The 25,004-nt window shown below is 43.6% G+C and overlaps 1 protein-coding gene across 2 annotated transcripts in view; it reads right to left on the minus strand.

Moving 5' to 3' along the window:
- The window catches only part of LOC308303669 (disks large homolog 5-like), a 72,376-nt gene that overhangs the window by 11,199 nt on the left and 36,173 nt on the right, over positions 1-25,004 (minus strand). Inside the window, exons 10-28 of one of the 2 annotated variants that reach the window (XM_080748117.1) lie at positions 24,613-24,738; positions 23,405-23,537; positions 22,896-23,023; positions 22,058-22,118; positions 21,170-21,284; positions 20,506-20,609; positions 19,558-19,650; positions 18,638-19,117; positions 17,480-17,833; positions 16,824-17,033; positions 16,465-16,585; positions 16,019-16,154; positions 15,708-15,832; positions 15,139-15,222; positions 8,427-8,589; positions 5,137-5,205; positions 2,975-3,137; positions 1,155-1,288; positions 416-580 (exon numbers count right to left, since the gene is read on the minus strand). In XM_080748117.1, the coding sequence (XP_080604243.1) occupies positions 416-580; positions 1,155-1,288; positions 2,975-3,137; positions 5,137-5,205; positions 8,427-8,589; positions 15,139-15,222; positions 15,708-15,832; positions 16,019-16,154; positions 16,465-16,585; positions 16,824-17,033; positions 17,480-17,833; positions 18,638-19,117; positions 19,558-19,650; positions 20,506-20,609; positions 21,170-21,284; positions 22,058-22,118; positions 22,896-23,023; positions 23,405-23,537; positions 24,613-24,738 (2,964 nt within the window). The remainder of the gene's footprint in view (positions 1-415; positions 581-1,154; positions 1,289-2,974; positions 3,138-5,136; positions 5,206-8,426; positions 8,590-15,138; positions 15,223-15,707; positions 15,833-16,018; positions 16,155-16,464; positions 16,586-16,823; positions 17,034-17,479; positions 17,834-18,637; positions 19,118-19,557; positions 19,651-20,505; positions 20,610-21,169; positions 21,285-22,057; positions 22,119-22,895; positions 23,024-23,404; positions 23,538-24,612; positions 24,739-25,004) is intronic. The other variant, XM_080748116.1, reaches the window with a different exon arrangement.

Raw genomic sequence — 25,004 nt, forward strand, 5'->3', positions numbered from 1 at the left:
AATATTTCCAGGAATTTCATGACCGTGGGAACCCTGTACAATTCACTATTACACATTCCTGCCAGCCGGTGGACTACATGTCCCAGGCCAGCCAGTGGTAGCCTGGCATTGCTCATACTAATTCCTCACTGTGTATCGTATATTAGTCTGGACTCGCGAGCAGAATTTTTATTTCCAAGGGGTGGGTTAAAAAAAATGGCCCTGGACACGATTGGTTAGACCAGACCAATGCTGGGCATTCTGATTGGTTCACCCCAAATTTTGGGGGAGAGGAAATGGATTCACAATTGAGCGGTGCCAGACCCGTATTGGCCAAGGGCAAGTTTTTTTTTGCCCAGGCGGATTGGTCTGGTTCCAGGCTAAGCCAGTGGACTACATGTCCCAGGCCAGCCAGTGGACTACATGTCCCAGGTACCTGAAGGAGCTCTGAGGGCTGGTGGCGGGTGTGGTCTGCTTGGACGGAGGCGTCATGGTGCCCTCGTCCTGTTCACTGAGCGTATCGATGGTGGACATGTTGTCTGGGGTGGTGGCGCCGCTGTCTGCTGGGCTCAGCTGGCCGCTGCCGGACTCTATCTGAGAACTGAGGGAACAGGAATTATGTTTTCTTAAAACCCATTTAGAACAGGTACACATTATTGTGTATCATTATTTTATGCTTTAACTATTGTGAAAATTTGAATTTTGACCCGATTCTATAAGTGTCTTTTGAATCCTTCTTAAGGTTTTTTGAAAAACCTATGTTTCTATGTCAGCAATCTGGCTTGCCATCGTCAAAGAAAAGGTCCTTTTCACTTAAATGGAGCTCAGTTATTCTGTTCTTGAGAGACTACTATGTCAGTGGTTCTCAAACCTTTTCATGTGAAGGACCCCCAAAATGATATTTATTTGGCCAGGGACCCCCATCTCAAAATATTTAGTTCCAGGGACCACCCAGAAGCAAAATCTGAGTTACAAACGTTCGCTTTGAAAACTCATACATTCAAAGATTTGCACACATTTTCACGACTTTTTCAAAAATAGCAGATCTACAAGCTCGCAGCGCGGCACCGCTTGTATATCTGCTATTTTTCACTGGTTAAAGCATTCAATAATTCTAGGCCTAAATGGGTTTAATAAACGATAATAAGGATTATGGTCCCATCCCTGGTCCTTACCCGGAGCGGGAGTGGTTCCCCAGCTGGAACATGTGAGGGTTGTACTGGGCCAGGATGGTGACCGTGTCACACTGCTGGCCGATGACCAGCCGCGCCTGCTGCTCGTTGGCGTTGCGCAGGTTGATCCCGTTGAACTGAAACAAGAACACAAGAACAGAATCCAGCAATCAGACTGACAGTAGGGGTGGACACTAAGCTGAGAGATCCTAGCAATATTTTTACCACTTTCGACCACTTTTAACCGATTTAGTGCCATTCCCGAGATATCTCGCGAAATGTACTCGAGTATCTGGAGTGCCATTCCCGAGATATCTCGCGAAATGTACTCGAGTATCTGGAGTGCCATTCCCGAGATATCTCGCGAAAAGTAATATATTACTGTAACGGCGGATACATTACCGAGAACAATGGCCGGAGGTCCGGAGACGAAATCCGTCGCTGATTTCGCATCATCACGGCTCCACGAGCACAAAATAGTCCCATCCATAACATTGAGGTGGACGGGGGATCTCATCTTTAATGTCCATTATCTCAAAACTACACTTTAGAAGCGAAGATGGAGGCAGATGCTATCTTATAAAGCACATGGATAAAAGGATCGATCCGAGCCGCCATGACACCACGTAAACAATGATCGATTCCGGCGCAGGACGCGATGACGTCAGACCGGAAGTGTTTACGCTATGGACTTCTGGCCTTCAAAATAAGACAACGGGAGTGAATGGGCCCTGAGGGAGGCACTTTGGACATTATAATCCGTTAATGTCTGGGGCTCAGAATGAGTTAAGTAACCGCCCATCCCCATTTTATTTAGCGGTATCACAAAGAACACTAATTTAAGTACAAGCTTTTAAAGAAAAGAATACCAATTGGGGGGCCAAACCCTCACAGCCCACAGGTTGATAAACAATACATTATAGGGCTTAAGCCATAACTAAACAACAGGCAGGCTTTGGATGTTCACCTTACTCTGCCTCTATCGAGAACTAATGCAAAGAAAATGGTAATGTATTAATAGAGCAGTCACATTTGGGAATAAGCTTGTGCCACATAGAATAACCGAATAGTTGGGTTTAGTTAGCTGCCTGGTATAATATACTTATGGAATCATTTATAGAATATTAGTGGAGTTATGAGAAAAAACAATCTTTTGTCATTTTGTTTCGTGTTAACCAGGTAAAGGTGGAATTGTATTGTTTTCATTTGATTGTTAAGTGTGAATGTTTGGACCCCAGGAAGAGGACTAATGTGGATCCGTAATAAACACTAAACAGGCTGGGTGGTAGTAGTGTACAGGGTTCCCACACATCTTTACCAATTAATTTCCAAAACTTTTCCAGAATATTTAACCCGATTTCCAGGACTATATAACAATAATTCAGCTCAATAACGAGTCGCTTACTCCTATGCGCAATGCCTAAAGACAGGTAGTGTATGCCAGTGGTTCTCAACCTTTTCAGGCTGCTGTGACCCCTGAAATAATCATGTTTGAAGAGAGTTGAGGAATTTTGTATAACACGGTTTTATTGTGAAAATAGCCGATCTACATGCTCACAACGCCTTGCGTTGCGAGGCGTTGTGAGCATGTAGATCTGCTATTTTCACAATTTCATCCTCTAGTATTTGACAATTTGGCCAATGTTTAATTTGTCATTTCAGAGGTATTAACAAAATCAATAACCAAAGACAATGCATAACTATTTTTCCAGGACCTTCCAGGACCCTTGATCAATTCCAAAACCTTTCCAGAACTGGAAAAAAAGGTTTCTAATTTCAAAATATTTCATGACCGTGGGAACCCTGTAGTAGTGTATCAGTACCTCCAGTAGCTGGTCACCGTACTCCATGCGGGCTTGGTGAGCGATGCTGCCCGCCGTCACTTTGGACACAAACACTCCGCCGTTCTCGCCGCTCACGATGGAGATGCCCAGCGGCTCCGCCCCTTTCTGCACCGTCACGTTGCGTGGCTCTTCCAAATACGGCCTTTATACGGGAGGGAAGAGGACAGTCATTTTAACCACTTGAACCTTAGTCTACCAATTATGTGGGGGAACATTCGCAGGAAAATAGCAGATCTACAAGCTCGCAAGATCGTCTATTTTCGGCAAAGAGGTTTGGTGTAGAGCAGTGGTTCTCAAACCTTTTCAGGCCGCGACCCTCAAAATAATCATATTTTAACTTGGGACCCCCCACCCTGACAAGCACTAGGAGTTGAGGCATTACATTTTGTATAACACGGTTCTATTGAAAATAGCAGATCTACAGATCTACATGATCTACATGATCACATCGCCTCGCGTTGCGAGGCGTTGTGAGCATGTAGATCGGCTATTTTCACAATTTATGCCTCTAATATGTGACAATTTGGCCAAAGTTTCATTTATAGAACCCCCTGGCAGGCAATGTGTTAAGTTAATCATCTGGGGACCCCCCAAAATCTCAATCTGTGGGTCCCAACCCACAGGTTGAGAACCACTGGTGTAGAGGGAAATAAATAGACCAAGTACGGAGCCAACGGTCAAATTGACTAAGTATTGAGGGATTAAGTGCTTAAACTACGGTCACATTCTGAGGAATAACACAAGACTGATGGGAATGACAATGCAAAACATGACTCTTAATACCATACAAGGCAAAAAATAAGGATGGGTCTCATAGCAGTGAAAAGCAATGCCGCTCCCTAGACGGACATACTGTATATAACGTACTGTTACAAGGTTTCAATGTACAGAAATGGATATTGAGCCCTGCATGCACAAATCACATTCTAGATTCAGGGGCGTCACACCAAATTCTGGGCCCTGGGTACAAGGATTCACTGCGGGCCCCACATGAATGTTAACTATTGAAAAATAGCAGATATACAAGCAGCGCGGCACTCGGTGCCGCGCTGCGAGCTTGCATATCTGCTATTTTCTTTTAAATCGTGAAAATGTGTGCAAGAAACCTATGTTTCCATGTCAGTGGTGCTCAAACTTTTTCATGTCAAGGACCCCCAAGATGATATGTATTTGGCCACAAACCCCCATCTGAAAACATTTAGTTCCAGGGACCCCCCAGAAGCAAAATTTGAGTTACAAAATCTCTTAAAAAATACATATATTCAAAGATTTTCACACATTTTCACGACTTTTCAAAAATAGCAGATCTACAAGCTTGCAGCGCGGCACTCGGTGCCGCGCTGTGAGCTTGTAGATCTGCTATTTTTTAGAGATGTTACCGATCGGATCGGGCCGATCAAAGCGTGATCGGCGATAATCGGTGGTTTAGATCAAAAGGTAAATTCACCGATCCGATCCGATCGGTGCATCCGATCAACCAGCCATTCAGTATGCCCACTTGAGGCCATTTTGGGGTATTGATTTCCACAGTGCTGAAGGAATAATTAGTTACTGCTATGATAATAAATACATAGTAATGCTGGTAAATAACTATAAGGCAAATATATAAATGAATTCATGAGTGAATTAATTAATTAAAGTTAAAACATTAACATTTAGAAAATATAAATAATATATAAATAATAACTTGATCGGATCGGTGATTGATCGGTATCGGGTGATCAAACTGCTCGGTGATCGGTTCCAAAAAACCTGATCGGACCATCCCTACTATTTTTCAATAGCTAAAGTTACTAGGACCCCTCCACCTTGGGCCCTAGTAACTCAGTCCCACTTCCCCCCCCCACTTGTGACGCCCCTGCTAGATTCCAAGTCAAAGGCATGCGATCATACAAGATTCGGCAGCACTCTGAATTAATCAGAAGCGCATCAAAGAATGAGCCCTTTCAAAGGCAACGGCATCCATTTGATCAAACGTTCGGGGGGGGGGGCGTCAAGCGAGACCTAGAGCCGCTTCAAAAAACTAAATGGAGTAGGAGTGCTCAGCTCAAGGTCTCTTTGAAAGCATGGTGTGTGGAATCTTCACAGGTATCAGGGGTGGGGGTGCAATGTTTAGCTCCGAGCAGCAGCGCTTAACACACCTCAAGCTTTTTAAAGAGAAGAACTTATGCTTGTCTGCCTGCAGGGGGAGCCTGTGAGCAGAAACACATCTGAGGAAGAGATTGAGAAGGAAGAGAGGGAACGAGGGAGAAGAGAGAAATTATCATCTATACCAGGGGTCTTCAACGTTCTCAGGCCAAGGACCCCTTAGTCGAGAGAGAGATGAAGCAGAGACCCCCCACAACCCATACCATATAGTTTGTTTGACAGCACAATCATCAGTGTATTTTGGATTCATGTCAATTTGGGTTTTCCGTTATTTAACCACTTGAACCGTCAACACTTAACTCATTCTGAGCCCCAGACATTAACGGATTATAAAGTCCAGAGTGCCTCACTCAGGGCCCGTTAACGGCCATACTCTTATTTTGAAGGCCAGAAGTCCACAGCGCAATCACTTCCGGTCTGACGTCATCGGGTCGTGCGCCGGAACCGATCATTGTCCACGTGGAGTTGTGTAATGGCCGACCGGGAGCTTTTATAACTGTGTAACATAAGCGAGCATCTGCCTCCATCCTAGCTTCTAAAGTGTAGTTTTGAGATAATGGACATTAAAGATGAGATCCCCCGTCCACCTCAATGTTATGGATGGGACTATTTTGTGCTGGAGGAGCCGTGATGATGCGAAATCAGCGACGGATTTCGTCTCCGGACCTCCGCCCATTGTACTCGGTAATGTATCCGCCGTTACAGTAATATATGTGACCGCTGTTTTGAGACACAACGGGGCCATGGTCATTTTTCTACTTTTTACATTTTATGAAACTACAGAATGTAAGCTTTCATATGATGTATCATTAATTGAAATTGGATAATATTTGAAGAAGATACGGTCATTTGAATCTTGTTGATCCAGAAACAGCAAAGGAGAGAAAATGCCCTTCAAAGGTTTCTCATTTTAACACATTTTCCAGGCCCCAGACAATGGGAGTGACATAGTAGTTAACCCCACCTCTAACCACTCCCCCAACCACTCCCCCACTAGCTGTCAACTGTCTGTCAATACTTGAAATTTCACAAGACAGGCCTTCAAGCCAGTAGATCAAATAATACTCATGAATGGTATAAAGTAGTAATTAAGTAAATGTACTTAAGCAATCTACTTAAGTATCATTTTGAGGTTAGGTATTTGTTTTGAGTATTTCCAGTTTCCAATACTTAGACTCTACTACACTGTGAGCTTGTAGATCTGCTATTTTCAAATTAGTATTTTCTACTTTTTGAAAACAATTTGAAATGAAAGATGGCTACTTCATGATGTATTAATAGGCTACTAGTACTATTTGTACTTTAAGTACATTTTGATGGAAATACTTTTATACTTTTACTCAAGTAAATTCTGAATAACAGACTTTTACTAGTAACAAATATTTCTGCATTATAGTATTGATACTTTTACTTGAGTAAAGATCTGAGTACTTTCCCACCACTACTCTCTTATTTCTTTGCCCAAAAATGCGCTACCCTACTCTCTCTCTCTCTCTCTCTCTCTCTCTCTCTCTCTCTCTCTCTCTCTCTCTCTCTCTCTCTCTCTCTCTCTCTCTCTCTCTCTCTCTCTCTCTCTCTCTCTCTCTCTCTCTCTCTCTCTCTCTCTCTCTCTCTCTCTCTCTCTCTCTCTCTCTCTCTCTCTCTCTCTCTCTCTCTCTCTCCAAAGTGATGCTCACTTTACCAGTCGCTCTAATTCACCCGTCATCTCTCTCTCTCTCTCTCTCTCACGGGGAAGTTCGAGTAGCGACGCAACATGTTTTGTAACATGATGGAGACGGATGGAGGGACAGAGTCACAGCGTGTGGCCGTATGAAATGCATGCAATAATAAGAAAAAAGTTAATCTGGCGTTGATTTTAAAGCAATTGAACCCCGGATCCTTTGAGCTAAACCCACCGAGCCATGACAAAGAAAGAGAGAGGGGGAGGGGGAGAGAAAGATAAAGAGAAAGAAATGTTCATCGCAAGTGACTCCTCTACAACTCAGTGAAGCTGGACTTTAACTTCGCCGTACGACATGTTGCATTCTGAAACTAGTTGATCTATACAACACGTCGCATTCGCAACGCGTTGTGAGCTTGTAGATCAGCTCTTTTCACCACGCTAAAACTTGCAGGAGGACTCGGAGATAGAGTCACCGCCGCTGTGATTAAGGCAAGGCGTCCTGTTGTATTCCTGGTAGGCATTGTAATCCACCACTGATTCTCCCCTGTGTCACTGTTTTATTTTGCGTCGGGGAGCGCTGTAATCAGCGCATCGCCTGATTTTCGCCTCCGTTTACTGGCTGTCCTGTAGGCTACATTAAAAGCTTTAAGCAAGCGTGCTGATACAAAGTGAGTTGCAAACTAGCCATTATAAGAAGATACATTGATACTGTTGTGTTTACTGTTTAGAAACACGTGTGCTTATGGGCGGTGCTCGGCCAGTGGGGAGAACCACCGGAGAACAATAGGCGAGGCCAATCGCAAGCACTCTATGTAAATATGCGGAGGAATGTTCCACCCCCAAATAACTACGGAAAATGTCTTAAAACAGAGCCATGTTTAAGACTATAAAACGATGACTGTATGAATGTAAAACGCCCATCTCTTGTTATTAAAACCTTCATCAACATTCAAACTGTTTTATTATGCCTAGAAACGAAAAAGACAAAAAAATAAAATCGAATGCATTTAGTGCTATTGTAGAAATCCATTACCGCCGAGTTGTGTCTCAAAACACCATGAGGGGACACATATTACTTTTCGCGAGATATCTCAGGAATGGCACTACAGATACTCGAGTACATTTCGCGAGATATCTCGGGAATGGCACTAAATCGGTTAATAAACTTGACCTTCCACTCTGTACTTAGTCTGCTCTTTTTCTCCTCTACAGTCGGCACCAAACCTCACAACGCCTTCTCAGAATATGGACGCTAGGGTTCAAGTGGTTAATATAAAAAAGGAGAAAAAAGATCTTCTATCACACAAAGATTTGAAGGACCCCCTGTAGTAACTCTGAGGAGCCCCTAGGGGTCCTGGACTCGCTGTTGAAGACCCTTGATCTACACCAGTGGTTCTCAAACTTCCCCGATGTCAAGGACCCCATAATTTGGTATATGCATTTGCGTGGCACTCGGTGCCGCGCAGCGAGGTTGTATATCTGCTATTTTTCAATAGTTAAAGCATAAAATAATGATACACAATAATGTGTATCCGTTCTGAGTGGGTTAAATGTGAACACTAGTGGGGCGATCCTGCGTTGTGTTTACCCAAACGAGGCCCCCCCGCTGCCTGGTCTTACCTGTCGCTGCGCCTGTCTCCAACAGGCGCGGGGCTGACGGAGATCCTGGGCTGCGTGCAGATGGAGCTCTGGGACGACGGGCTGCTGGTGAAGGAGGCCGTCTCCGGGTTGACGGGGGACATGGGGGGCGTGGGGCTGCTGCACTCCGACTGGGACAGGGAGCCTGGGACCACCACACAACACAAGATGTCATTTTTAAACCCATTTAGGCCTATACATATAATTATTGAATGCTTTAACTATTGAAAGTTAACTATTGTGGCACGAGGCGAAGCCGAGTACCAAACAACCCTGAAACAGTGGTAAATCAGCCAACAACCCACGACCCTCGAATGGTAAATTGCTTTTCTACCACTTCTACCATATAAATGAAAGAAAACACAGTTGTAACTAAAGCAAGGATATTTAGTTACAATCATTAATTGTTTCAGTGGGCAGGGTCCATGGAGAGACAGCCGCTGGCCGCCGCGTCCACGTCCATGGACGCGACCGTGGACGCGTCCATGGACGCGGCCGCGAAAAAAACGTCCGTGGACGCGAGGCCGCGTCCACGGACGCAAACGGCCGGCCGTCCCGGCCGTGGACGCGACCGTGGACGCGGCCGTGGACGCAGACGGCCGGGGACGCGGCCGTGGACGCGGCCGTGGACGAGGCCGCGGCCGTGGACGCAAACGGCCGGCCGTGGACGCAAACGGCCGGCCGTGGACGGGTCCATGGACGAGGTCGCGAAAAAAAGGCAGCGAAAAAGAAAAAAAAAGGTGTCTATTGTATGTATTTTTTGATGGAGATTTCAAATATGACCTTCTTTTTTGCATAGGACAACTCTAACCTGCATCAATTGGTATTTTATAATTGCCAATTGTACCCTATCCATCTAAAAAACAAATTGGATGTCTATTGTATGTATTTTTTGATGGAGAATTCAAATATTACCTTCTTTTTGGGATAGGACAACTCTAACCTGCATCAATTGGTATTTTATAATTGCCAATTGTACCCTATCCATCTCAAAAACAAATTGGATGTCTATTGTATGTATTTTTTGATGGGGAATTCAAATGTTACCTTCTTTTTTAGATATGACAACTCTGACCTGCATCAATTGGTGCATCAACCTACTTACTATCTATCTATCTATCTATCTATCTATCTATCTATCCATCTATCCATCTATCTATCCATCTATTTATTTATACTTCACCTTTAGTCCAGAAGAGAGTTCAGCCTCAGGAACTTGCACACATGGAACTGTGTCATGACTGTGTCATGGAGCTAAAACAGAGCCATGTTAAATACTCACAATGACTCTGATGGACCAATCAGGGTGGTGGTGGGGGGAGGGATCAACAATAGACAGAAACTGGATAATGCTTTGTTAACTGTCCCACCTAAGTCCCTGCTAGTCTGAACAAACATCACCTTCCCTCTCATAACACTACTACTACTACATTTATATAAAGCTGCTCTTGCATTTGAATTCAAGTCTGACACAAGTTAAGGTTAACTTAGGTAGTATTTCATTTTGCTGGCTTTTAGGGTCTGTGTGAGTGTGTAGGCTCACAAATTATTATAATTGTCATTAAGTGACTCTGAGATCTATCCATCCATCCATCCATCCATCCATCCATCCATCCATTTATTTATACTTACTGTTTACATTTTCTATAAATATTTATTTCTATATAAAACTCAGTTGTGTGGAGTTATTGTGTGCCTTTTCTTGTTGCTAAAGAGTCCATTTGTTCACTAGACATTAAGTCAAGGTTACTATTTTGAGTTGAAGCTAAGTGTTTTATTGCTTTGTGGTTTAACATGATTTAAAAGGCAAATTCATTGTTATGGTTACTTTAGAAGACTGCTTTTGCATTCATGAGTTAAGAGAGCCAAGCTAATTCAAAGAGTTAGGTTAAAGGAACACAAAACATGACCTAACTCACAGCTGCCATTGGACAGACAGTTACAACATACTCTTATCTTTCACAGAACAGACAATTATCATTTATTTGATCTATTTGAGACTATGTAGCTGCTCTAGGGGAAATAGAGCATTATATCAGCCTATTCAATTGATAATGACCAATGGGTGCCAGTTTCTAAGTAGTTAAAGCATATTAACATAACAATATATGTGGCCTAGACATGGACATTGCCCAATCAACTCGTAATCTACAGAAATGTCCACCACATCACACAGTATAAAACCTAGTAGGCTTAGTGGATTACCTATGTTAAATCATGTCAGGTTAGTTTGGTTCAAGATTCAAGTATAATAATTTATGAGACAAAAATGTAAACAGCACAAATGTACAATCACATCTAGGCTAGAATGATAACATAAAGTCCTGACTACTCCTTGTTATTGTGGTCCTAAATACTACAATGATTAGTTTGGATGCATTGCTTCTATCATGTCCAATTAAAAATAAATACATTACATACATACAGAAATCTGCCTTCTCCTGTATTGTATTAGTGACATTCATTATAAATAGTAAAATAACAGGACAGAGCAAAAAAGGCCTCTGTTGTGTCTTTATCTGATCACATGCAATCAGACACTCACACTGCACAGCAATACTTTATTACAGGCTCAAGGCCCACAGGGTAAGAAGACCATACATTACAAAGATAATAATTAAAAAAACAACAACAGAGTACATTCACCAAGCCCCAACAGAGCTAAAAAGGCACTCATGCCAGTGGCCTCTAACGGTAGACATGTACCTGACAGAGTTTTCCCCACATTGGTTACAGATATAAGGTTTCTCTCCGGTGTGAATTTGTTGGTGTATTTTGATATGTTCCAGTCTAGGAAAGCTCTTTCCACACTGGTCACAGCAATAAGGTTTCTTTCCAGTGTGATTTTTCTGGTGTGCTTTGAGATGATGAATATCACTGAACCTTTTCTCACACTGGACACAGCAGTATATGGCTTCTCACCAGTGTGTCTTTTCAGAGCCGTCTTCAGAGTGAACCTTTTCCCACATTGGTGACAGCAGTAAGGTCTCTCTCAAGTGTGAATCTTCTTGTGTTGTACGAGGCTAGATTTTACAGTGAAACGTTTGCCACAGTGTTCACAGCAGTAAGGCTTTTCTTCGGTGTGAAATCTCTGGTGTACTTTCAGAGCAGCCGTTAAACTGAACTTTTCCCCACATTGGACACAGCTGTACGGTTTCTCTCCTGTGTGAATTCGTTCATGTATTTTGAGATAAGACAATCGAGTAAAGCTTTTCCCACACTGGTCACAGCAATAGGGCTTCTCTCTAGTGTGAATTCTCTGGTGTTCTTTTAAAATCCCCTTTTGAACAAATCTTTTCCCACACTGGTCACAACAATAAGGTTTCTCTCCAGTATGTGAACGCTTATGATCTTTTAATTGTCCAGACGAGCAAAATACTTCCCACATTGTTCACAGCTGAATGGCTTCACTCCGGTATGAATTCTCTGGTCTACTTTGAGATAATAAATTGAGCTGAAGGCTTTTTCCACATTGGTCACAACAGTACTGTCTTGGTTTAACTGAGGACAGCACAGGACAGGGAGAGAAAACACACACCTGATAAGAGCCAGATTCACACATCGATCAGCATTTAAGTAACATCATCATTATTATTGTTGAGTCTGAAAAGAACAATACAATGTGATAGATCTTTACACATCTGACCCATAACATTATTAGCAATTCACATGGTTACTATAATAGGTGAGTCTTCTAGCTTTTAAAAAAAATATATGTCATTAATTCTTTCTCTTACTAAGTGGAACATCCCACTTCTTAATTGTATATTATTTGGAAAGGGTTGAGTAGCAAAATGTTTGCCATAAATTCAATGCTGAGTTGCATTTGTTTTCCTACATTTCCCCTTCAATGTATTATTACAATGTATTTACTATTTCTTACTTAGGTCTACTTAACTTTGTATTTTTACATTATTATATTGATCAACATTAACACATAGTGTGTGTTAGGTTAGGTTAGTTGCAGAGGCCTTTTTTGCAGAGGCCTTTTTTGCTCTGTCCTGTTATTTTACTATTTATAATGAATGTCACTAATACAATACAGGAGAAGGCAGATTTCTGTATATGTAATGTATTTATTTTTAATTGGACATGATAGAAGCAATGCATCCAAACTAATCATTGTAGTATTTAGGACCACAATAACAAGGAGTAGTCAGGACTTTATGTTATCATTCTAGCCTAGATGTGATTGTACATTTGTGCACATTTTTGGCTCATAAATTATTATACTTGAACCTTGAACCAAACTAACCTGACATGATTTAACATAGGTAATCCACTAAGCCTACTAGGTTTTATACTGTGTGATGTGGTGGACATTTCTGTAGATTACGAGTTGATTGGGCAATATCCATGTCTAGGCCACATATATTGTTATGTTAATATGCTTTAACTACTTAGAAACTGGCACCCATTGGTCATTATCAATTGAATAGGCTGATATAATGCTCTATTTCCCCTAGAGCAGCTACATAGTCTCAAATAGATCAAATAAATGATAATTGTCTGTTCTGTGAAAGATAAGAGTATGTTGTGTATGTCTGTCCAATGGCAGCTGTGAGTTAGGTCATGTTTTGTGTTCCTTTAACCTAACTCTTTGAATTAGCTTGGCTCTCTTAACTCATGAATGCAAAAGCAGTCTTCTAAAGTAACCATAACAATGAATTTGCCTTTTAAATCATGTTAAACCACAAAGCAATAAAACACTTAGCTTCAACTCAAAATAGTAACCTTGACTTAATGTCTAGTGAACAAATGGACTCTTTAGCAACAAGAAAGGGCACACAATAACTCCACACAACTGAGTTTTATATAGAAATAAATATTTATAGAAAATGTAAACAGTAAGTATAAATAAATAGATGGATGGATGGATGGATGGATGGATAGATCTCAGAGTCACTTAATGACAATTATAATAATTTGTGAGCCTACACACTCACACAGACCCTAAAAGCCAGCGAAATGAAATACTACCTAAGTTAACCTTAACTTGTGTCAGACTTGAATTCAAATGCAAGAGCAGCTTTATATAAATGTAGTAGTAGTAGTGTTATGAGAGGGAAGGTGATGTTTGTTCAGACTAGCAGGGACTTAGGTGGGACAGTTAACAAGCATTATCCAGTTTCTGTCTATTGTTGATCCCTCCCCCCACCACCACCCTGATTGGTCCATCAGAGTCATTGTGAGTATTTAACATAGCTCTGTTTTAGCTCCATGACACAGTCATGACACAGTTCCATGTGTGCAAGTTCCTGAGGCTGAACTCTCTTCTGGACTAAAGGTGAAGTATAGATAGATAGATAGATAGATAGATAGATAGATAGATAGATATATAGATAGATAGATAGATAGATAGATAGATAGATAGATAGATAGACAGACAGATAGATAGATAGTAAGTAGGTTGATGCACCAATTGATTTAGGTTAGAGTTGTCATATCTAAAAAAGAAGGTAACATTTGAATTCCCCATCAAAAAATACATACAATAGACATCCAATTTGTTTTTGAGATGGATAGGGTACAATTGGCAATTATAAAATACCAATTGATGCAGGTTAGAGTTGTCCTATCCCAAAAAGAAATTAATATTTGAATTCTCCATCAAAAAATACATACAATAGACATCCAATTTGTTTTTTAGATGGATGGGGTACAATTGGCAATTATAAAATACCAATTGATGCAGGTTAGAGTTGTCCTATGCAAAAAAGAAGGTCATATTTGAAATCTCCATCAAAAAATACATACAATAGCCACCTTTTTTTTTCTTTTTCGCTGCCTTTTTTTCGCGGCCTCGTCCATGGACCCGTCCACGGCCGGCCGTTTGCGTCCACGGCCGGCCGTTTGCGTCCACGGCCGCGGCCTCGTCCACGGCCGCGTCCACGGCCGCGTCCCCGGCCGTCTGCGTCCACGGCCGCGTCCACGGCCGGGACGGCCGGCCGTTTGCGTCCGTGGACGCGGCCTCGCGTCCACGGACGTTTTTTTCGCGGCCGCGTCCATGGACGCGTCCACGGCCGCGTCCATGGACGTGGACGCGGCGGCCAACGGCTCTTGCTGGGTCCATGAGCCAACTCAAGGTTGTTGCCCTATTTACCACTGTTTTAAGCAAATCAGAATCTGAACACGTGACCACAAAAAGTGGTTGAATAGCAGATATACAAGCTCACAGCGCGCTGCGAGCTTGTAGATCTGCTATTTTTTGAGGAAATCGTGAAAATGTGTGCACATTTTTCAAAATATATTTTTCAAAGAAAGACTTTTGTCACTCTATGGGCGGTCACTCAAATCTCTGCTTCTGGGGGGTCCCTGGAACAACATATTTTGAGATGGGGGTCTGCGGCCAAATAAATATCATTTTGGGGGTTAGGGTTAGGGTTTGAGTACCACTGATTTAGAGGAAGGATTTAGAATTCGGGTCAAAGATCTGGTCAAAGATATTCAAAGACTTGCACACATTTTCACGATTTTTCAAAAACAGCAGATCTACAAGCTCGCAGCACGGCACTCGGTGCCGCGCTGTGAGCTTGTATATCTGCTATTTTTCAATAGTTAAAGCTCAAAATAATGGTTAAAGTGGTCTAACGCGACTCGGGCGCGTTCCAGGTATTTGAGGGTTAAACCCCATTAATGACTTTTTTTAAATACTTTTTAAACCCTGTGTTCCACTACCAAACTCCATAGTTACCTCTATCAGAGCCAGTTGTGCGTGGATAGCGTGTTGTGGGGAGTTTAATGCGTTCCGTCCTAAACTGTAAAGTTGTGGAAGATCCTAGGGAGGCAAAGTAACACATCGAATTTACAGCAAATGTTAGGTCAGGAAAATGATCATTTTACAGTAAGTACAGCTGAGGGCTGGGCGATGACTGCAAATCTATTTAAAACTTTTGCTATGATTACTATGAAGTTTGCTCTTGTTTAAAAAGTGAAAATAACAGATCTACAAGCTCACAAGGCATTGTGATGCGACATGTTGTGATCTACAACATGTGGTTTGCATGCCACCATTGTACAACGAATTATAATAGTTTTAAGTTGATTCCATCGATTATAAAAAAAATCATATTCTTTTGTGTCGATTCGCTTATGTATATGAAGAAAAAATACAGTACATGAGAAAGATTAAGTAGGTCCTAAATATCAGATTTGAATCTTTCTTTGTAAAGTAAAGCCCAGCTTCATCATACAAGGCTGTCGCACAAAACTAGTAAAAATAAGAAATCCAGCTATTTCCACTACTTTAAGCAGTTTATTTACCCAGTAGTCTGGCACTGGAGGGCAGGGAGTTGGTGCTGTGTGGTGGCTGACTGTGGCTGTTCTCAGAGAACTCTCCAGGGCGTTTGTGGCTGAGGTCCAGACTGAGGCGTCCTTGATGTTGGGGACTAGATTTGGAGGAAAAGAACTGAGTTAAGGCTGCTCCAACCTAGGGCATTAACGACTTGTGATTTTTGCAAGTCGACTCGACTCAGTAAAAAGTTGAGTTGAAGTCGACTTTATCGTTTGATGATGTCATCACATCACACACGACCCCCGAAATTATTTTGAGGGGTCCCTAGATGCTGGCTTACCTGGTGTGTGACTGTGGGTGTGGTCCTGGAGCAGGGGGCGGAGCCTGCTGGACCTCGTGGCTCCAGGCGGTGTAGACGGGGTTCCTCATCACAGCCGTCACCGCAGGGCAGGGGGCCAGGCCTCGGTGGGGGGGGTCTGGAGGGACCACGCCAGAGGACACACGGAACGGGAGAAGAGATGATATATCATGTACTGTATTTGCCCTCAAGCTTCACGTAACATCACGAAATGTAATATAAATAGTAAGACGGAATTCATCAGGACAGTACGAATGGGGATTCGTCGCGACTCGTGTCAGTGGCACCACACTTTCTCAGAATTGCACCTTTCTTGTTATCAGTTCGGTGCAAGGCGCAAGTTGGCACCAATCATTGATTCGCTGATAAAAAACATGCCCTTGATTATTTGATTAGTCAAAAAAGAAAAAGCGTCCAGGGTGACTTACGTGCAGACATGGTGTAGCCTGGAGGTACGAAGGGCATGCTGTAGCGATGTGAGCGCATGGGAGAGAAGCGCACCAGGTCCACTGGCTCAGGGGACTGCTCGTCATTAGAGAAACTCTGGACCTGCACACGACAAAGACATTTAGTGTAGACTGGAGGGGGAAAGGATGGGAGCATGTTAAGAGCCAGCGCAATTTTTTGGAAAGGGTCAGGGTCACCCAAGGGGAAAAAACACACAAATGTGAATTTGTTTCCATTGTTTCGGTTGAGCCAATCAAAAATGAGCGGGTACGCCACCTTCTGAAATCTGGGACGGTAGTTCTGCACAGGGACGCTAGGTTTAAAACTTGACATACAGTACCTGGATAGGGATGGGGATGTGCAGAGGGGTGACGTTTCGTCGGAGCGCCGGTGCAGACTTGGGCCGGTAGCGTTTCCGGTCCTGCTCCTCGGTCCTCTGCCTGCTGGCCTCCTCCTCGGCGGGCTTCCTGGAGCTGCTCTTGGACGCCTGGTCCCCCTGAGATGACGACGCGTCCGTGTAGTAGTGCTGCTTCCCCGCATCGCCGCTGTCCTGTGGGCAGGGTCGTCAGGATTGTGATGTTGATGAACAATTGCAGCACAAATAATTGCAATGGACGATTGAATTGTGTTTGGGGCATCAGATATTGGAACGTATACATCGAAATGACATTTCTGTTTGCCTTTTAGCCTGTGTATTGGAAGATTAAACTGGAGCATATATGAAAAACTAAAACATAAAATATACATAAGAATTACCGCATTATGTACTATGGCCAAACAGGGGATGCATTTAATAATCATTTATTTTCAAACACTTAGTGGCAATAAACAATCTATACAAGCTCACAACGGGTCCCGATGTGATGAGCTAGTAGATTTCTTTACTGATGAATTCATGCAATGAATGGAAACGCTTCTGACGGTTATGCATAACAACTGCAATTATCTTTAATGATTATGCTGTGGTCGATCATGTACCAACAGTGACGGGTCTACCTGTGGGTTTAGAGGCTGGGCCGGGGAGGGGCAAGGGGTGCTGTTGCCCGTGGTGATGGTGGAGTCCGACGCCGAGCTGTTCTGCTGGCGGTGCTTGAACCGGAACGAGTCACTCCGGGTGGGCGGCGTGGGCGGGGCGGCCGGACCCGCCGCCGCCTCCGACTTGGAGCCCTGCGGGGAGTGCCTGGGCAGCTGCGACAGGGACAGGTAGTCCAGCTTGGGGGGAGCGGCGTCGCCGACGCCGGGCCGCTTGAAAGTGTCCACGTCGAAAATGGACTTGCGCTGCTTGGGCTTCTTGTAGATGGAGAGCTGGGCGCACTCGGGTATGGAGGAGGCTCCCACTCCCGCCATCACCTAGGGATGGGACGATAAGTGATGTATCGTTTGTCGTGATATAAAAAAAAAACACTCACGATAATCGTTATGGAGGAGATTTGATTTATCGTGAAATCGTCCTCCGTCATGCCACTGGGATCAATTCCCCTTTTAACACTTCTGCTGCCTCTTACTTTGAAGGGATGCTTGGTGCCTTGGTGCCGCGCCGCTTCCTCCGTAGGCCGCCGCTATTATTTTGAAGGGCCAGGCAGGGTTGTTTTTGCGCAGATGGATTATCACTTTAGTTCTACGTTTACGTCATCTAGTCACTTGACAGTGAAGGGCCCAGAAAAGTGTCATGGCCGCGCCCAGCCGAGTGCAGTTTGTACTGTAAACATGCCAGCCTTGGGATCAAAATGTATTTTTTTGAGTAAATGAAGTATCTTTATGGGTCTCTCAATGGATTTGCTATGGAGGAGCTTCACTTCGCGTGCACGCCCAAGGTGCGTTGTAAACAAATCACGGACATTACCGATGCGGGTGGGACCAGAGCGACATTCAGTAAATTGGTAAAGCGTACTTATACGTACTTGATACATTCTTTTTGTTCACTCTCTACCAAATGTCTTTGCCAAAAAATTGTCGATCTACAAGCTCACAACGCGTTGTGAGCTTGTAGATCAGCTATTTTTTTGGCAAACGTTCCACCCCAGGATAATGGATGTTGGGGATATTATGATTATCGCGATAATGTTGTAAATGTCGTTAATCGCGATTTGTTTGGTACCAATAATGGTGATATGAAACGTTCCTATCGTCCTATGATCTATCCCTAATAATCACCTTGGGCCACGTGCCCCCGCCGGGCTTCTCCGCCGCTCCCTGCGTCCTGTCCGGAGGGGAGGCCTGCTGGGGGCCGCAGTCGGAGACCACGGGGGCGAGGGCGGGCGGGCGGCGGTGGATCTCGGCCCTCCTGTAGCAGAACTCCTGGTGGGGGGGCGTCTCCGAGGGGCTGTGCGGGGTGGAGGAGCCCCCCCGGTGCGAGGGCACCGGGGGGCCGCGGGAGCGCAGGGAGCCGCTGGAGAAGGGCTTGTGGTAGCACGGCGAGCTGCCGCTGCCGTCTAAGGAGTCGGCCGTGTCTTTATGGACGCCGTCGCCGCTGGAGTCAGGGCTGTAGATGTCGGTCTGGGTGGAGCTGTTGTGCTTGGCGTTCCTGCAGTTCTTGGCGTGGAGCTCGCACGAGTGCAGCCGGCAGCTCAGGCTCTTCTCTGAGTCTCTTAAGCTTTCAAATAAACTCTGCCCGGAGCAGCTGTGTGGGAGGAACTGCAGAGGAGAACACTAAATGAGAGACTGATCCTTGTTACCTTTACAGAAGGACATTAACAGGTTCTCTCTGTGACTCATTCCAGGATGAGACATCCAGCTTTAAAAAGGTGATGTTCCATCCATCTTCTACACAATCAAAACAATGCTAAGAGCACAATGACTCACATCATTTAGGTTTCACATCTAAATAAACGAGCACCACACAGAAACAGTCAAGGCTTTCACCTTGCTCTCCACCTTTTGCTCTCCATCTGTTGTGGTGTTAGAGTGTACAAAAACTAGAGCTAACAAAAACAAATACTAGTCATTTCTGAGTGGTTATAGAAACCATTATCAAACAGTTCAATAATGTAACATTGCCTGTATGCCCTAATGAATGCCAAACTGGGGGTTCCTGAAACTAGTGTTCTATGGTGGTAAATGCAGACTTCGTTCACCTTCATCAGGGATATGCTCAGGGACTCGCGGCAGTTCCTCAACAGAGCTTCACATTCTGTCAGGGTCTTGTTATCAAGTGCAATTCCGTTTATCTGTGAAGTACAGTGGGAAAGAAAATCAGATGACTGCACACTGATAAATTAATGTCTTAAATCACACACTTTTTTTCGTGTAAATCGTCAATTATTTGCGTCCAGTTTAACCTCAAGACTGTCCTTTGAGTCGAGCGCACCATTCCTTTGAGGCGAGGTGCTTCACTCCTGAACATAACAGTCAGGCCAAGGCAACTTTGCAGAGCCAAAATGACATCTTACACAACACTAGAGGGCACTAGAGGTTAATGTTAGAGTGCGAATCTCCACCAAGGTGATTAACAGTGATGTATGAAGCAGGTATGAAGTTACATTTCTACCTATAGCAGGGGTCTTCAACAGGGGGTCGGGGACCCCTAGGGGGTCCTCAGAGTTACTACAGGGGGTCCTCCAAATCTTTGTGTGATAGAAATGTTTTCTCCTTTTTGATATTAACCACTTGAACCATAGCGTCCTTATTCTGAGAACTTTAGCCATAAATAGCAGATCTACAAGCTCACAGCTGCGAGGCGTTGTGAGCTTGCAGATATGCTATAAAGTGCAGTAAAGTGGTGCAAAATCGGAACGATACATGGTTCTCATCGTGGTTCTCCAAACTTCTCTCTATCGTTTTTAGCCAATTCTAGCCCTAAGACAGCTCCCCGTTGCCAACAAAGGGCATTTTGGTGTTTCATCTGAAAACGGCTTGGAGTTAGAGAAAGTCAAAACAGGACATTTCAATATCCGAGTGGTTGTTTAGGCTAAAACCTGTATAAAACCGTCTTACGGACCAATATTTATATAAAATATATATCTTGAAAAGCATGGTGTGGCCCCTTAATAAAATATAAAATATTAACAGTGAAGTGAACTTACAGCTAACAGTCTGTCCCCGACAGTGAGACAGCTGTCCTTGGCAGCTGGACTGCCCGGAGTCAGAGACGCCACAAACACTCCACTCTCCAGCCCAAGGCCACAGTCTGGGAAGACAAAGAATAACAATTGTCCATTAACCCATTCTTTCATGCTTTTAACTATCGAAAAATAGCAGATCTACAAGCTCACAGCGTGGCACCGAGTGCCACGCTGTGAGCTTGTTTTTAAAGCGAGCATTTGGAACTCAAATATTTGCTTCTAATCTAGGGGGTCCCTGGAACAAAATATGTTGAGATGGGGGTCCGTGGCCAAATACATGTAATTCTGGGGGTCCTTGACATGAAAAGGTTTTGAGAACCACCGATTTAGAAGGATTTAGAAGACATTGATAGAATCGGGGTAAAAAATATTCAAAGACTTGCACAAAATGTTTCACGGTTTGTTCAAAAATAGCAGATCTACAAGCTCGGTGCCGCGCCGTGAGCTTGTACAGGTACCGGTATATCTGCTATTTTTGAATTGTTAAAGTGGATCAAATCTAACATCACACAGATTTGCATTCAGGCCTAAATGGCTTAATTATGGGAAGACAACACAGCCATTACTTCTGCAATTGTCAATGTATCAACCCGCTTTGAGAACCAATGTCATGGGGTCAGCCCACCTTTGTGACCGACGAGGTTCAACTGGACGGGAGCAACGATCCGCCCGCCGAGGGACTTCCGCCGTCGGACCACCATGTTGATCACTCCCTCTCCGCTGAGCACCGCCTTGATTACCTGTTTTTAGTTGAGTTTTAGTTCAGTTTATTTGAAAAGAAAATAACCATACATTGATTGACAAAGTATAAGGACTTTAGCTCTGGTGTCTGGTCCTCAGGCGGCTGAATATAAGACTAGACCAGGATTTCTGTACCCCTACGAGGGCTCAACTTCAGTCAAAATAAACTAAACTACTTCACTGCTCACCTAACCAAAGGTAGCTTTGCGTTGTTGAAAGTCTATTCTCTGCACTCTGTAAAATACATTATTTTTGTCACAGAATAAAACGCATCCAACTCGACCGCCGCTTCTTTCCGGTTTGTGTCTGCGGTGGCTCGCTCCCGGCTCGAGATGGGTGCATTTTATTTCACGACAAAAATAATGTATTTTACAGAGTGGGTGGGGTGCTGAGAGGTTTCCCACCGCGGAGAATAGACTTTCAACAAGGCAAAACTAACTTTGGTTTGGTGAATAGCGAAGTAGTTTAGTTTATTTTGACTGAAGTTGAGCCATCGTAGGGGCAGAGAAATCCTGATCTAGTCTTTTAGCCTTTTATGCTCTGGACCAGAGCAAAAGGATACTAGTGAGACCACACAAAATATTTGGAAAGTGCCCCATCTTGTGGCAAAGCAGAGGCACTTCAAATACATATTCCAGTTCCACCAATGAGTAAGTACAGCACCTTATTTCATTATTGGACGTTTTCAACACAAAAGAAAATTAATAATAAATATGTGAACTCTTCTTAAAATTAACCTTTTCCAGCGGCCAAGCTTTTGCCTGATATTTACCTGTTTTCTATCCTTATTGGTCAGGTCCACGTCATTTATCTTCAGCAACCAATCATTCACCCTAAAAGTAGAGAGAGAGACAGCCAACAAACAAATCATGTTTTTTGGAGGGAAATGACTCAAAGGGCAGAACCATGTTGTAGCCGTGCACCGAGATATGTAATGAACTGGTTCTCAACGGCGGGTCTGGGGGCCACCAGAGTTCCAAATGCACTCTTAAGTCTCTTATGGGTCTGTACAGGGGTGCCACACCAAATTCTGGGGCCTGGGTACAAGGATTCACTGCGGGCCCCCCATGAATGTTCTTCATATGGGGAGGGGGTTTAACCCATTTAGACTGGGAACGCATTATTTTGTGCTTTAACTATTGAAAAATAGCAGATATACAAGCTCACAGCGCAGCACCGAGTGCCGCGCTGTGAGCTTGTAGTTCTGCTATTTTTGAAAAATCGTGAAAATGTGTGCAAGCGAAAATTTGGAATCCTTGTTTCTATGTCAGTGGTGCTCAAACTTTTTCATGTGAAGGACACCCAAAATGATATGTATGCGGCCACGGTCCACCATCGCGAAATATTTCGTTCCAGGGACCCCCCAGAAGAAAAATTTGAATTACAAATAATTTGCTTACAAAATACATATATTCAAAGATTTGCATACATTTTCACGACCTTTCAAAAATAGCAGATCTATGTATATCTGCTATTTTTCAATAGATAAAGCATACAATAATTAAGGCCCCTCCACCTTGGGCCCTGGTAACTCAGTCCCACTTTTCCACCCCTTGTGACGCCCCTGGCCCCCGGACCCGGTGTTGAGAATCAGTGACATGATGTTTTACCTTAATCTTCCCTCTGCAATACTTCCTTTGTCCACCTTACTGACAAAAATGCCACAGTCTCCTGGTAAATAGGAATCATTTACCCCTTCAGCTATATCAAACCCAAGTGCCTTCAAATCCATGTCCTCCTGAAACAAGACAAAACAAGAACAACCATGGTTAAGCTCTGTTTAATCATGCTTTAGTGTCTCATCAGATTTAAAGGCAGTGTAAGAGGTATTTTTTGGTTAACACACGTTTTTCTGTTCAAAAAGCTCTAGTCTATAGTGTGAGATTGCTATAGCGTTTGTTCAGTGACAGGAATCTCCCTAATCTCAATCTCTTCAATAATAAGCGATATAAGACAAAACGGTACGATATTTTGTTTTTGCAAACGATCTAGTAGATCACTGCAAATTAAAATTGATTTTTCGATTCAGTTACTATATCGTTACACCTCTAGTCACACAGTATGACCTTCGGGCCTGAATCGAAGAACTTTGTGGAAAAGATAACGGAGCGGTTCATACTCTGTCCTTCTCGAACTCGACGACCTCCGTCTCCCACTCCATGGAGTCTGTGTCGATGGCGGAGTCGTGTGAGCTGTGGGCCATGAGCTGACGATACCGTGCTTCATTCTCCAGCTGGTCCTCCATCTTCTCCCTGGGGGAGGGTTACAACTCTGTTAGGTCTGGACAGTAAACTGAAAACATATTTAGAACCAATAACCCATTCAATTTCTTTTATAAACGACAAAATCGATTATTTTGATTAAGCAGATAATTATACTTCATTGTACAATAGGCTCACAGCGTGACGCATTGTGAGCTTGTAGTTCGCCCATTTCCCGCTGTTTTGTTTTATAATCGTTCATTAATTGTAAAATCGAGGTGAAAGTTTGAAATAATAATGGCATTGATTTAAAGTCATAACGCACATCCCTAAACTCTATAATATGCACACCATACTATAGTGACATAGACCATTGCCACCACTGGGTGGCACCAAAGAGCCGGTCTGGTCTGAACTGTACTGTTTGTGTGGTTGTACAGTATTACAAAAGACATGAATACATTTTTCTTTCTGCGAACATAAGTGAGAAATGCTTCATTTATGGCATAAAAATTAAGAACTCGAGAAGCGAGTCTACTCACCAGTAGCGCTTTGGAGGCCGGACGCGACCGGACGCTGTGTGGTCAATAAATTCCCACACGGACGCACGGACGGCACCGAACGGTGCACGAGCGTGTAAACGAGTGCATACCCCCCGCGAGAGCCGCGACAACCCCCCACCCCGCGAATCCGCGATAACTACAAGCTATACTTTAATCAGTGGCTACTACTTTGCATAACAGATTTCTAGTGGTGAATGTGTGATATATAGCCTACTTTAACACCTAGGTTTCCAGCTGTGACTGCATGTGCATGTGTCGATGTGTGTGTGTCCTCATACATGGCTCCATTACTGTGGTATTTAGTGTTTGAGATTCGTTCAAGGCAAACTTTGTTTCTCTCGACTACTGCAGGGCTGTATTTTCTAAATGAATTAAAAGACAGTAGAACATAAAATCTTAAGTAACAATGCAAATGTAATTAAGACTAGAAAACTATTGTTTTCCCACCATTAGATCTGCTGACATCCTTTATATCTAAATAGCCTCTTGAGGCGCGTGCACGTGACGTCAATAAATGACCGTCCGCCCTGAAAAGAAAATCCCAAAGCACCACTGCTACTCACTTCAGCTCCTTGAGTTCCCTTGCCGCGTCGTTCTTCTGTTTCCTCATGTCGTCCAGGTTCCTCAGAGCGTCCGCCAGGTCGCTCACCGCTCTGTCTCGCTCCCGCCGCAGGTTGTCACACAGCGTGCTGACGGACACAACACATGCTCATGGATTAAAGTCTGACCAAATCCTAATGAAATGTTTGGGAAAACATTTTAGAAGGCATTTGTCGCGTTAGATCGTATATGGCAGGGGTTTTCAAACGTTTTTGACTCAGGGCACCCCTGTAAATAACATTTTCATCCACGGCACCCCTGAATTGCACTGTTAATTTTTTGAATCTTACATCCTATTGGAGAAATATCCGTTTCCATCAGAACTGACTGAAAATAACGTTATACTTGACGTTTA

The sequence above is a fragment of the Nannobrachium achirus genome (genome assembly GCF_963921795.1).
Source record: "Nannobrachium achirus genome assembly, chromosome: 18".
NCBI lineage: Eukaryota > Metazoa > Chordata > Actinopteri > Myctophiformes > Myctophidae > Nannobrachium > Nannobrachium achirus.